This window comes from Manacus vitellinus, unplaced genomic scaffold (assembly GCF_001715985.3).
Source record: "Manacus vitellinus isolate BGI_N305 unplaced genomic scaffold, ASM171598v3 scaffold_17_pilon, whole genome shotgun sequence".
Taxonomy (NCBI): Eukaryota; Metazoa; Chordata; class Aves; order Passeriformes; family Pipridae; genus Manacus; species Manacus vitellinus.
Genome location: NW_021939256.1, coordinates 14,722,453 through 14,735,024, shown reverse-complemented (window position 1 = coordinate 14,735,024; position 12,572 = coordinate 14,722,453). Strand labels below are relative to the sequence as shown.

General features: G+C 36.2%; 1 protein-coding gene across 2 annotated transcripts in view; it reads left to right on the top strand.

Annotated features, from left to right (window-relative positions):
* The window catches only part of CTNND2 (catenin delta 2), a 244,047-nt gene that overhangs the window by 77,928 nt on the left and 153,547 nt on the right, over positions 1 to 12,572 (top strand). For both annotated transcript variants that reach the window (XM_029958914.1, XM_029958913.1), the window contains one exon: positions 3,741 to 3,873. In XM_029958914.1, coding sequence (XP_029814774.1) covers positions 3,741 to 3,873 — 133 coding nt within the window. The remainder of the gene's footprint in view (positions 1 to 3,740; positions 3,874 to 12,572) is intronic.

Here is a 12,572-nt window from a genome sequence, read left to right as displayed (position 1 = left end):
ACACAGATACTTTGTTAACATTCTCAAAATGTCACCCACCTCCTCTGATTTACTCCAACCTTCTGGCTTGTTTCACCATCTGTGTGGATTGCCTCACTCAGTTTTTGGAAGCATGGGGATGCTAATAAGGGAGATGGGCTTAGGGACATGGTTTGTTTAGGATATTCACTACCGTTTCAAATTTTGCATAATTCTACTTTATAATTTTACTAGGGATTAGGTTCTCATATGTTGCCCATTTAACTAATTTTCATGTGGCACAATCTCAGATATTTCACAGAAATAGAGGTAGATTTGATTTTCATTTTCCTTCTCCTTTCCTTTAATCTGACACTTATCTTTGTCAAATACCACCCTACTACTGCTTTTTCTTGGTAGGCAGTCAGTTTATTCCAGCTCTTGACTTCCCTACTAATTGTTTTCTCTTACTTTTTGTTTGGCTCTCTATTTTAAAACATATTTTTTGTCATATAGGTATGCTTGGAGGCATGGCCTGACTGTTCCTCCACATCTATGCAAAATGTTCCAGATACATTTTGTGCCTTTGTCTTTAAGAATTTCCAGTCCTTTTCCCTTCTCCAGAGCAATGCCAGTTGACTTCATTAAGTAGCCTTTCTAACTTTTCATAATGCAACTAAATTAAAAAAAAATTAAAATAAATATTGTTAATAGAGCTGCAAGCCTGTTGTTCTTAAAAAAGCCCCCTCTTTCTCATTCTCACTTTTTTTCTCCTATAAAAGACTAGTATAAAACAAATGAAAAATTTAAACCCCTAGAAACTAGTCTTTCTTGCCCTGAAGGCTGCTAAAATTATCACAATTATTCAAGCAGCCTTAACTGTTGACAGAAGTTCTTGTTTGTTTTATATAGCTACTGTATTTCATTTAGAAACTTCTAAAAATATCATCATCTTAGAGACCATCTGCTTAAAATGACAGTGCATACTAGGGCTAAATTTTTGAACTTTTTTTCCTGCTTTGTTCATTTTCTCTCCTAAAACTGGTTACATAACAAACTCAGTATTCAGTGCTAAAGGTTTCTTCTCTAAATTAATTTTCTGCTTACATCCAGTGTGTACACAACCATTTCCAATAGGTTGTGTACACAATACATCGGTCATTTGCTGATTTTTTTTCTGGGAGATCAGAGGGGAAAAGTAGAGAGAGCCTTGTTTTCATATGTGTCGAGTCTGCAGGTTCCTCAGAACAATTAACTGTACCTTTGATGAAGGGACCTTTTTTCCTTTTGCCCCCTCATTGCCCCTTCTTTCCTGGATTCCAGGACAAGAGGAAGAAGAGGAACCTGAGCTAGTTGTCAGGGCCCATGATGTACTACTGCACATAACAGGCCTTTTGTTCAGTTGGTTTTTGATTGGTTTGGTTTTTGGTTGGTTCAAGTAATATATGTATTGTGAAGGAGGAAATTTCCTTTTTGGGAGAATTTGGTGATAGAAGTTCCAACACTTTGACATGTAGTTATTTGCTGTAAAACAACTACTTTCTAATGTTCCCTCTCATTCTCTTGTTATACAAGCTGTTTTATTCTGGTATTTTGTATCCTCCCCAAAATACTGACACCTGCACTTGGAATCTAGGATTGAAAATGAGAATAAATTAGAAGTGGAGGTAGGATAATTTGCCCTCAGTAAGGTTGGTGGATTTTGCTTTTCATTTCTTATTTTTATTTAAACAAAAATTCTGGATTATGTCTTTGGTTTACTGAGAGCTGTTTATGTAGAAGACAGGTCTAATAGGTTTGAAGAATCTTTTAGCGAGTGTTAACATGGTTAACTGGAAGAAAGCAAATACACGAGGAAGCTAACATGTCAGATAACGCTGTTTCTGGGAATTATCTCTGGGAATTTAGGGTTTGTTTATGGGTTTGTACTACCCATTCTTTAACAGAAATAAGTGCTTAACCAATTAATCTCTTCCTTTTCACCTATTGAAAAGAGTCATGGTAAGCTGGTATACAAAGAAAACGGAAGTGTTTGCCATCTTTGGCTACTGAAGTTTCTAGCCTTCCCTGACACCTTTTACAATGTTCTCTAACTTTTCAAAATATCAGTGAAATGTAAGTCTTTCTGAATCTATGCAGATGTCTTTTGTAGAAGCTTCCAACAGTCTATATTATCTAAAGGTTTATTGGAATCGTCCATATGTGATTTATTACTACATCTTTATGCTCTCTTTATATTAAATACTTAATGTGAAATTAAATAATCATGAGTTAACGTATGCTTTGTTAGAAGAAAAATAACCAATGAAATTCTGAGCGTATTTTTTACATCCCATATTTATATTCTGAATCTTCATACAACTGTAATGACAGTTCTCAATCTCACAAATGTCCCATATGAGAAGAGAACAGACAATCCCTCTGTTCTGTAGCAATTCATTATTATTGCAAAATAAATCTTGTTTCCAAGAAGTGTCATGGAGAAATGTCATATTTAAAGTGGGCCTGATTTTACTTGGGGCAGATTGCAGAGATACCTTGAGTTGCCTCAGTGACATATACTTAACCTCACTGCAGCAGAACCCTTATAATCTGGGAAGGAAACTGATGATCAAGACTGTTTTTTCAAATGTTACAGCTGGACTCTGCAACAGGTCTTGCAAGTGTTTTTGGCAATAAGCTCCCGTGTGGTAACTGCATGGTAACTGCAATAGAGAATTTTTTCGGAAGTCACCTCTTTTCCCTAATTTCTCTCTGTTAGCCTGAATATGTAGCACCAGATGAAAGATGGTAAAAATATTTATATGGCACTTGGGGAAAAGGCATGTGATAACTAAGTATATCATGCAGAGCAGCTGTGTGTATCCCTGGCTCTTGGGACACAAAGTCCAAAGCCATTTTCATGAATGATTTTATCCTTAAATACAGAGGGGGGAAAATTACGTGAAGTGGCAGATTGATTTTAAGTTCAGGTCTGGAAACTGCAAAATACCTGCAGGGACTTGTTCAACATATATGGATTCAGTTCTTTCATGTGATGCCAATGGCATTTCATATTTTGTAGGATTAATGAAAAGTGCAAACACTGAGTCTTTGTGTTTGCCTAGCTGCTTTGGATAGAGTAGAAGAAATGAAGATTTAAAAATTATCCAATGTGAAAGTGTGTATTGCATAATTGTAAAATTACAGAATCACAGGACTGAGGTTGGAAGAGACCTCTGGAAGTCACCTGGTCCAACCCCCTACTCAGAGAGGGCCAGAGATGTGTAAGGGTTTTACACTGACTGTATCTGGAAGAAAATAAACCAAGAGACAAAATTGGTCATTGCTTTCTATATAAGCTAGACATTCGTATCCCACAAAGATTGCAGTAACTGAAAAGGACTTTTTGACAAATTAGCATTTCGTAGCAAACCATTTGTGGTTATGATTCTAGCCTCTATATTTTCATTTTAATAAAGGATAATGGTATGAGCATCTATTTTCTTTCTTATATTATAAATTCATATAGCCATTTTATATAGGAAAATTTATGTTAGAGAACTAATTCCATGAAGTCATTTCTTCTTATTATACTTGACATATTTTTTTTCAGAGAAGTACAGTTTAAAATAAAAAATATTTTCCTATTTGATTTAATGTTTGCTTTGAAAGTAGTGGGGGAAAAAAAAAATCAAAATATTACTTAGCCATTTCTATGTTCTTTGTTGACCCAACTGTTGCCACATTTATCCACTAATAGCAGAATTTTTGATGAATCTTTTGCGTTTGCTTTCACACAGAGAGTTTGGATGGCGGGATCCAGAGCTTCCAGAAGTTATACAGATGTTACAACATCAATTTCCCTCAGTACAGTCAAATGCTGCAGCCTACTTACAACACCTGTGTTTCGGAGACAATAAAATAAAAGCAGAGGTAAGATTTATAAACCCTTTTTTCAGCAGTGTTGCTGTTTGCCATTTATCATTACCAGTTATTTATATGTGCTTTAAAAAAAATCTTACAAGAGAAATCATGGATATATACCTGGACCCATTTTACTCAAGCTTTCAGTTATTTGTTACCATTACAGAAAGTAAAAAATGCATAAAAATATTGTTGTCATTCATTGTTTTGTTTTCTTTGGACTATTTTGATTGATTGCATACCATTTAAAAACTGTATCAGTAGTTGTTTGGTAATCAACTAGTGGTGTAGTCTTGATCTCACTGAAACATATGGGCATTTCCTTAGGGTTCTCAAAGAGACATTTGGACACTAAATACAAACACAGAAGATGAAAATTAAGCAAAAAGGTTCTGAATCAAAGCCTACTTTAATGTATAATTGTGTGAATAGAGTCTAATTTCACTGGGTTTGCAGCTTGAACTGTAATCATTGGTCTATGAACTTGAAATTCAGTGAGGATTGCATCTGAAATGCAATTCAAACATTAATATAGACTTTGTTCTTACCTGTAGCTGATAGGTACTTCTTGCTTGCTTTTTCCCTGTGGTTAATGGGACCAGCACAGCTTTTGGCACAAGCTGAAACAGAAGGAAGGTGGCTCTGAGGGATCTGACAAACACACAGCAGTCAATTAAAATTGAATGAGTGAAGCTGTTACCAGCCCCAGCTGCCTCCCCTGGCCCTCTCAGAGATGCTACTAGTCAGGGACATGTGGTGTGCACATAAATCTGTGCTGTACTGGCATCTTTTATCCTGGCATGTAGAGGTAAACTGAGATCAAGATCTGCTATTGCTTACTTGTCAGAACTGAGCAGTGATGCTGGCTTGCTAGTGCTTCATTATCCTTACCCTCAGAACATACCACTCTGTGAGTCTATTTGGCTACAGCAGCTTTCCCTTCCAGGCTTTTTCATGCTGAGGACATTCCTGAGTGAGTAAGCATGTGATCTGCTGGCACTGGCAGAATTGCACTGGTTGTGTACATCAAACATCTTAGAAATAGTGATAAAAATATATTTACATGACTGTAAAATGAAGGATGTTTGTGCACTGGAGAACAGAACTCTGGTACAGGTATCACTGAAAATTTTAACTGGACTCTCTCCCTGTACTCTTCTCTCATCCTTATTCAGAAATTAGTTCTTCAGTAAGAGAATTGATTATTCTTTGAGAAAGGAAGTTAAATAATTAGAGCAATTCATTCATTGTACAATCTCTGCTGCCTCCTGTAAACCATAGACTGAGAGACCTTAAGTGGCTATTCCATTGGAGGGAAGAAGATGGTTTGATTTTTGTTGCTAATCATTTAGGGAAAAAGACGTCTGATTGTTGTTGATTTGATCATTTTTGATCTCACCCATCCCAGTAGGATATCACCCTTTGTAAGCTTCTGACTCGTGAGCTGGAAGGGTGAAGGTAACTATATGAAACAGTAGAGCACTAGGGAGCATTCTGAGCTTCTTCTGTGAAAAAAGATAACAAATAAAACAAGGATTCCTCCACTTCTTTTGTTATTATTCAGGACTTTGATATACTCCTTACTCCATAATACCTATACTGCTATGGAAACAAACCAAAATACTTTTTTTGAAAGAGTTCATCTAAGAATATGCTTTCAAACTTCTGATACTTTAGGTTTTTGTAAGACAACAGAAAAAAGGGATGTATTGTATACTTATCTAATGCTTTGTGGAGCTTTTCAGACTAAAGCATCTAACATTAGCAAACTGTTTTATCTCTATCTATCTATCTACCAACCTATGTTATTTAATGATAAGTCTCGTTGTGTTTGGGTCATGACTCAGCAGACAAAACAGTTTCTGTGTTTGTTTGTTGGGATTAGGGTCAATCCAAATGGCTCGTACTATACTTAGGGTCTACTTGAGCTCTCCACTGAATCAGAATTTCTTGAGGAACCTTTTGTGTGAGAGCTCAAAATCTTGTTGATAAGGGGATATCAGAGCAGATATTCCAGATTCTTACTATGTTTATACCCAGGCAGAGTAACTTGAGTGGTCCTGTTGAACCTACCTGGGACAACTCCTGTGATAACTGTTAAGAATGTGTCTGAATTATGAGTTGAACTAACACCTAAATAATAGAAACTGATATCAAAATTCTCTTTTCTGCAAAGTATTTGTGTTGCAGTTGCGTGTTGTGGCCAGTTCTCCTCTGTCTGAGAATGATCACATTTAATATCCAATTCCTTCTTCATGGAAAGCAGCATTCCAGTCCTGCTGCACATGGTCGCAGGGAACCCTGCAAGCTCCAACACAAGAGGCAAGGAAAAGAAGCGCCAGGACACATCCTGTTTTCTTTGCAATCTCTTTTTGCCATTACATAGCACAAGAATTTCATTTGTTTTGAAACGCAGAAAACACTGCTCTTTGACCAAATACGTAGCTTTAACATAGCAGATGACTTGGGCTAAAGAAAAAATGCTATCTTGGTGGTCTTTCAAAGAGTGGAGAAAGGACTCACATAGAAATATGTAAGTTAAGAATGCTGCTGGTATTTCACATGCCTGACAGGCACTGAGAAAAAAAAGCAAATTGAATTCACTAAATAATTTATTCAATATTAATCTGTAATGTAATGTATATGTATAATGTATATATATATATGTATGATAATATAATAAACAATGTAATGTATACAACAATTTAGTTTATTTACCTGGTTGTATTGAATTTGAAATGCAATGCAGTTGTTAAAGTTTCAATGCTGGAGTTATCCGACAGGGAAAGAAAAAGTTCTTTTACCTTTATCAGTATTGAGCATCAAATTGTCACCCTGCAATTAATGACTATTTCATCCAGAGTTTCTGGAAATAACTGTCCTGAAATACTTTTTTTTTATTATTCTTTTAAGCATGATTTATACTGTATCACCTACTGAAAAGGTGATTAATGATCTATCCTCTGAATCTGACCATTCTTTCAATCTCCCAGTTTTGTTTTTGTATAGTGGCAGGACAGAGACCTTTATATTCTTTTTTTTGGAACAAGGTCAACTAAACTTTAGACAGAAATAGAAAATAGCAGCTGTGACTATAGGCATTTCTGAGATTACTAGCACCCTTTATGGTTTTTACCATTAAGTTTTTCTCTTCTAAAATATTTCAATTTCTGTGGCTGTAATGGGGAACACTATCCCTTGCTTCCTTTGTCCCCCCAAAAAGAAGAAGTGGAAATGCTCTTTAGAAAACAACCGTGAAAAAGATACTCACTCAAAAATGTTTAAAGTCTGGCTAGGGAAACTGGAGATATTTTTCCCTTCGTGACCAAGTTCTTTATAGTAGGTGTTATTTCTAAAGCACAAGTTGATCACAGGCATACTTCTGAATTGGGTGGCATCACTCTAAATGTGCCTTTATTGGTACGTAAGTGCAAATGCCCTGTTCAGTTTTATGTAACACTGAGGTCTGCAAATGCCTTTCTCTAACTTCAAGGACTTTCAAACAAAGTTGGTAACTGTTTATGTGAAGATGCCCCAGGCTGGATACTAAGGTGTCAGAAGCCATTTACTTTTTCACAAAAAAACCCTACCTTCTGGAGTGACTTATGTTTTATATTTCTGGTAGAATTTTTATTTTTCCCCTTCCAGCCCTGATCATAGCAGAAGAGCAATAGGTAAATGCAATAAACACTGACCATTGATAAAGACGGTGTTGTTATTTCTTGCGGGTGCTGCCACTTCTATGCTGCTCAAAACCATTTAGTGCTAGTCTTTATTTCAAAGTACAATTTTAACTGCTGCTCTTACCTGAAAGTTTTTCACAAATGCTACTTCTGAGTCCCTTTAAGTCTTGCTTAACAGCAAGGCAGCTGCTACATCTGCTCTCAGTAGTGCTTCTCATTCTCTACTTTTATTCCCTGTGCTGGGTGGTTAGGTAGTACAGCAGACATTAGAATGGAGTTGAAGAAATTGGATTATTTTTGCTAATGTTTGATAGTTGATTTTTCATCTTGTGTTGAACAGTAACCGGCCCTCACTAAGGGTCTCACATATGTAAAAGGGGACATAGGGAGGCAGAAGGCTAAAGGCTGTAAAAATTACCAGGCAGCCCATTACAGTTATGCATAATAATTCTGAAATTCAGAATCTCAGAATACTTCAGTAATTCTTTATATAAATTATTCTTTCATTGATAACAGTGAAGAATGTAACTAAAAGGCAAAAGGAAAGGAGAGAAGAAGTTTTGATCAGATATTTGAAAGCAAATGAAAAGCTGATCAGGCAGAAGAGCACAGGAAGACCCTTTCAGATGGCATTTTCTCCTCAGGAGAGGACTCTTACGCAAACAATGGTGAGATTGTGAGCAGAGCCAGAGTAGCTGCCCCTGGATGCCAAGAAGTAACAGACAGGGGATATAGGAAAAGAGAAGCATTTTAAAATACTCAGCAGAGAACATTTCTTTAAAAGAGCACATTCTATTAAACACAGGATTCATTCTTCCACAGCATTTTTTCTTCCTGTAATGACATTTTCCTCTTTTGTATGAGGTCACCGTGTAAAGGGATTGAATTGTGCAGTTTCACACGCCAACACCATTTTGCTCTCATGGAAGATGGCAGCCTGCCATCAGCTGCAAAGGTGTAACAGGTCACTCAGGGTTTCTGGCACCAATAATTGCTTTCTGCAAGCTAGGAAATTAATTTTTGCCAGCAAAGTCACAACACTTGAGATCCTTCTCTCAGGAAAATACTGCAAGGATGCCAAATAAAAGAACAGTAACTGTTGAACTGTCCTGCCTGAAGCCTTCCCTTGCATCCTAAATAAATACTGCTGGATTGGACACTTTCCTCTTCATCTTGGAGAGCATTGCCATATACTCCCTTCAGGAGAAAAGTATCAGTCCAGACATTATCATATGGAGTTCTAAAACCTGAGTGATTGCATGCCGAAATCATCTCTTTTCCAGCTTGCTGAAATTCATCATTCACATTCATTTTATGATCAAAATAAAGGTATTTCTACATCTTCTTCTGGGAGTTTTTCAGAGTGCCCAGAACCCTTTCAACATGGTACCACCACTTGTTCACGTCAGGCAGTGGACATAAACCATGCAAAGGAATTAATTCACCACAGCAAAACAAGGAATTTCCTATTCCACCATTTCATATGGGCAGGCAGTTTACCTTGCACCATGCATCTTGTAACATTCTTGCAGTCCCATTAATTTGGGGTGGAATATGGGGGCTGAAGATCTTTTCCCCTAGCCTGTTGAAAGATTTATAAAACACAAACCTGGAACGGATGAAAGATGAGTCCTCTTTTTTTTTGATTGATAGAAACGAAGCCCTATTTTGCCCCATGATCAAAATCCCATCACTTGGATATGCTATGTCTTGTCTCACCTTCTTTCCACAGAAGATTTTGTGAAAGCAACCTTTGTTTTCTGCTATTGCTTTTTTCTTTTTTTTTTTTTTTAAATCAGACCCTTTTGATTCCATTTTCTGACCTGTGTAACCACTCATGATCACTCTGCTCCCTTCCGTTTTATTTATTCCAGCAGTCAGTGGCTTGAGTTCTATTTCTCTTTTAAGGCAAGCAGATATAAATGGTTTGTTTCTCCCAATGCTTTCTGCACTTCAAGCTCTTCTCTATTGATAGGTATACAAGAGAGTATTTATGATAGCATTTCAGTAACTACAGTGCCAGTTTGAAGTGCCTAATATGTCTGCTCTGGATGTCTCTTTATGCTGTCTCCATGATACCCTCTCTCCTCTTATAGTTTGAATTGTCTGCATCAAAGAAACACTAATTCACTGCCTATAGTACAAGCCTGTGGCTGAACATTTTTCCTCTTTAATATTAACTAAAACAAGTGAGGCAGAAATGACTGCATTGGTCTTGACACAATAGTCTAAGTTAACATTGTTAAGACCACCTAAACTCTTAAAAATTTTAAAATATTTTTATTGTTTAGAAGAATGCTAATAAAAAACACACTTTCATTCACTATCATTTTAAAGTATTGTAATTCTATTTCTCTCTTTGGCTAGACTCCAACACTGAATTACTAAATAATGTTTATGAGAGTATATCACTCTGTTTTTTTCTTGCTAATATATTGTCTTTACTTTCCTAATAAATTCCAGAAACATGGGTAAATATAAATTTAAAGTGGTAAACCCTTTCACTTTTTTTTAGTTTACTTTCTGTCTGGTAATTAAATCTTAGACTGACAGTCTTGCTTTGAAAAGCATTTCTGAATGCATTTCTGTGTTTAGTTTTGGCATCTTACTTATACATTACCACTTTATGATATTTATCTCTTCTGATGAGAGAGTGCATGTCTTTGTTTTGTGCACATTGATTAAGGCTGAGTATTAATGGATGTCATTGAGCACTGTGCAATACTCCCACAATCTGTGCTTTCTGTAGCACAGAAGAAGTGGCATTTTATACTCTGGGATCCCTCTGGGGTCATTTCACCATGGTTATTCTTGATTTTATCATCAGAACACTGTGCCTGAATTATAATACTGATGCACTGTGTACCTGGCATATATTTCACTTGATTTAAGATTAGGAAGGTGTTTCAGTTGTTCAATAAATGAATTAATTACAAGCCCCAGAGGAGTGACGTTTGGTTAAAGGAGGGAAAGGAAGATTTAGGATGTTAAGCTAGGATATTAATGGAAGACTGCACAGCAACATAGAGGCAGATTGCTGGGGCCAGTTCTTGTCTTCTAATCCTCTGCTCTGCTAAGGAACCCGATGAATGCTTTGGGTTTATTGCCTTCACATTTCAAAATTATTCCTTTTGAAAAAAAGCCTCAATTGGGAATAAAGAATCAGTATTGTAAAGAGACATGATTTTAAAAAGAAATAAACAAGAGTGTATTATTTCATAAATGTAATGCAACATCTAGTTGTGATTGAGGTTTGAGTTAATGCTAGATAAGCAAAATTAGACATTTTGCTTGCCCTCCTGTTTTCAGTCATTTTGTAACATACCATTCTTCCTCATCTTGAAAGGATACTGAATCAAATTAATTTACAAAGTGACTGAAAACATTATTTTACAAAATTGTGGGCTTAATATTGAGCATATGTATTGGTATTTTCATCCCACACACTGCTTTACTGCTTTCATGTTCCTCTCCATCCACTGTCCAGTTATTCCCTCTCCAGGGAATAACCAAATGGACAATATTTTCCTGACTCTTCCCAGTTCTTTTTTAAGGTTTTTCTATGATACTAGTATATAGTCAGGGACAATTATTTAGAGCTAAAGCAAGCCAAAATCTTTTTTTTTTTGTTCTAGTAGTTAATGAATGTCCATGTTTCATATGGATAATTGCAAGTTTGCTCTTTAGACTATCCTGTTTATGCACTACACAGCAAACTGTTAGCAGTATTCACAAAAATCTCTGGGGTACAGAATTTGACCTCTGTTCTGCTTCTGTTTAGGGTCGTGGCACTAATCTTCTTCTGGGCTGAGGTCTTGAACAACAACCTGCCTAGACCTCCTGATTATCTGGGTTTGGCATTCACTCCTACAGTGTCTGCCTCACTGGATATGAGAATACTGGCTAAAGGTTTCTATCTTTTTCAGCTCTGGACAGTCCAAATAAGCACATAGAAGAGAATTTTAGGGATTAAACTTGATTAACCAAAAAAAAAAATCAGATGTGAATATCTGGTGATAGTGCTTTTTAAGCAGTTAGGAGAAAAGAAAAAAAATCAGTATTATGTGTGCAAATGAGTACCTTCATGCTACTTTCTGTGGTATGCATCAGATGCAGGCAGAGCATTGCACTGTGTTGTGAATCTCTCTCCACTGGTCTGAGGAAAGCATGTTGCAGTTGTATTAAAACATTTGCAAAAGCTGTATCTTTTATGTTTGAAAATATTATGTCATAGGGAAGGAAAGGTAATATACAGTGAAAGACATAGGAAATATGATGTTCCTACATTTTGAATTGGCAATAAATATATTTGCAGCCTTTTCCAGCAGTATAATGTTCTACTGTATGTGCCATGGATTTCTTTCTATTCATAACTCTCCTGTCAATTGCTTCTCTGATTTATTAGGCTGATGTGTGAATGCAGAGGATTACTTTCCTATTGTAGAGCATATTTTTTTATTACTGCTCTCATAGTCCAGCAAGCCATGGTAAAATTTTGTACACTATATATAGGAATAAAATAACCTAGATCAATATCAATATCTGTAATTTGATGCTTTCTCAACACATCTATACTAAAAAGGTTGGCAGCAAAATTATTTCAATAAGGTGAATCAGTCCTGATAAAAAGGCCCTGCCAAATAAAACTTTTAAGGTAAAGACCATCAATTGATCTTCAAAATGTATTTAAAAATACAAAGAGATAGCTGTTACTAAGCTACTGAGAATGGTTTCAGCAGAAGGCACAGGTTTGTACAGACATAAGAACACCCAAAGCTCTAAAATAACAATGCCTAGCTGTCTATCCAGCCACTGCAGAAAATTATTTGAAGCCATTTAAACCGGTCCTTAATGTAATCTCAGAGTAAATCTGTAGCAGTGGTGCTGAAGTCAGTCCTGCTCTTCCAGGGTTTACACTGGTGTAACTCAGACTATGACTCATACCACAGAAGGAATAAAGGAAAAACCAAGATATTAAAAATTATCCATTTTGAAAGTCTGAAGTTTTGTACATTTTTTACTGGT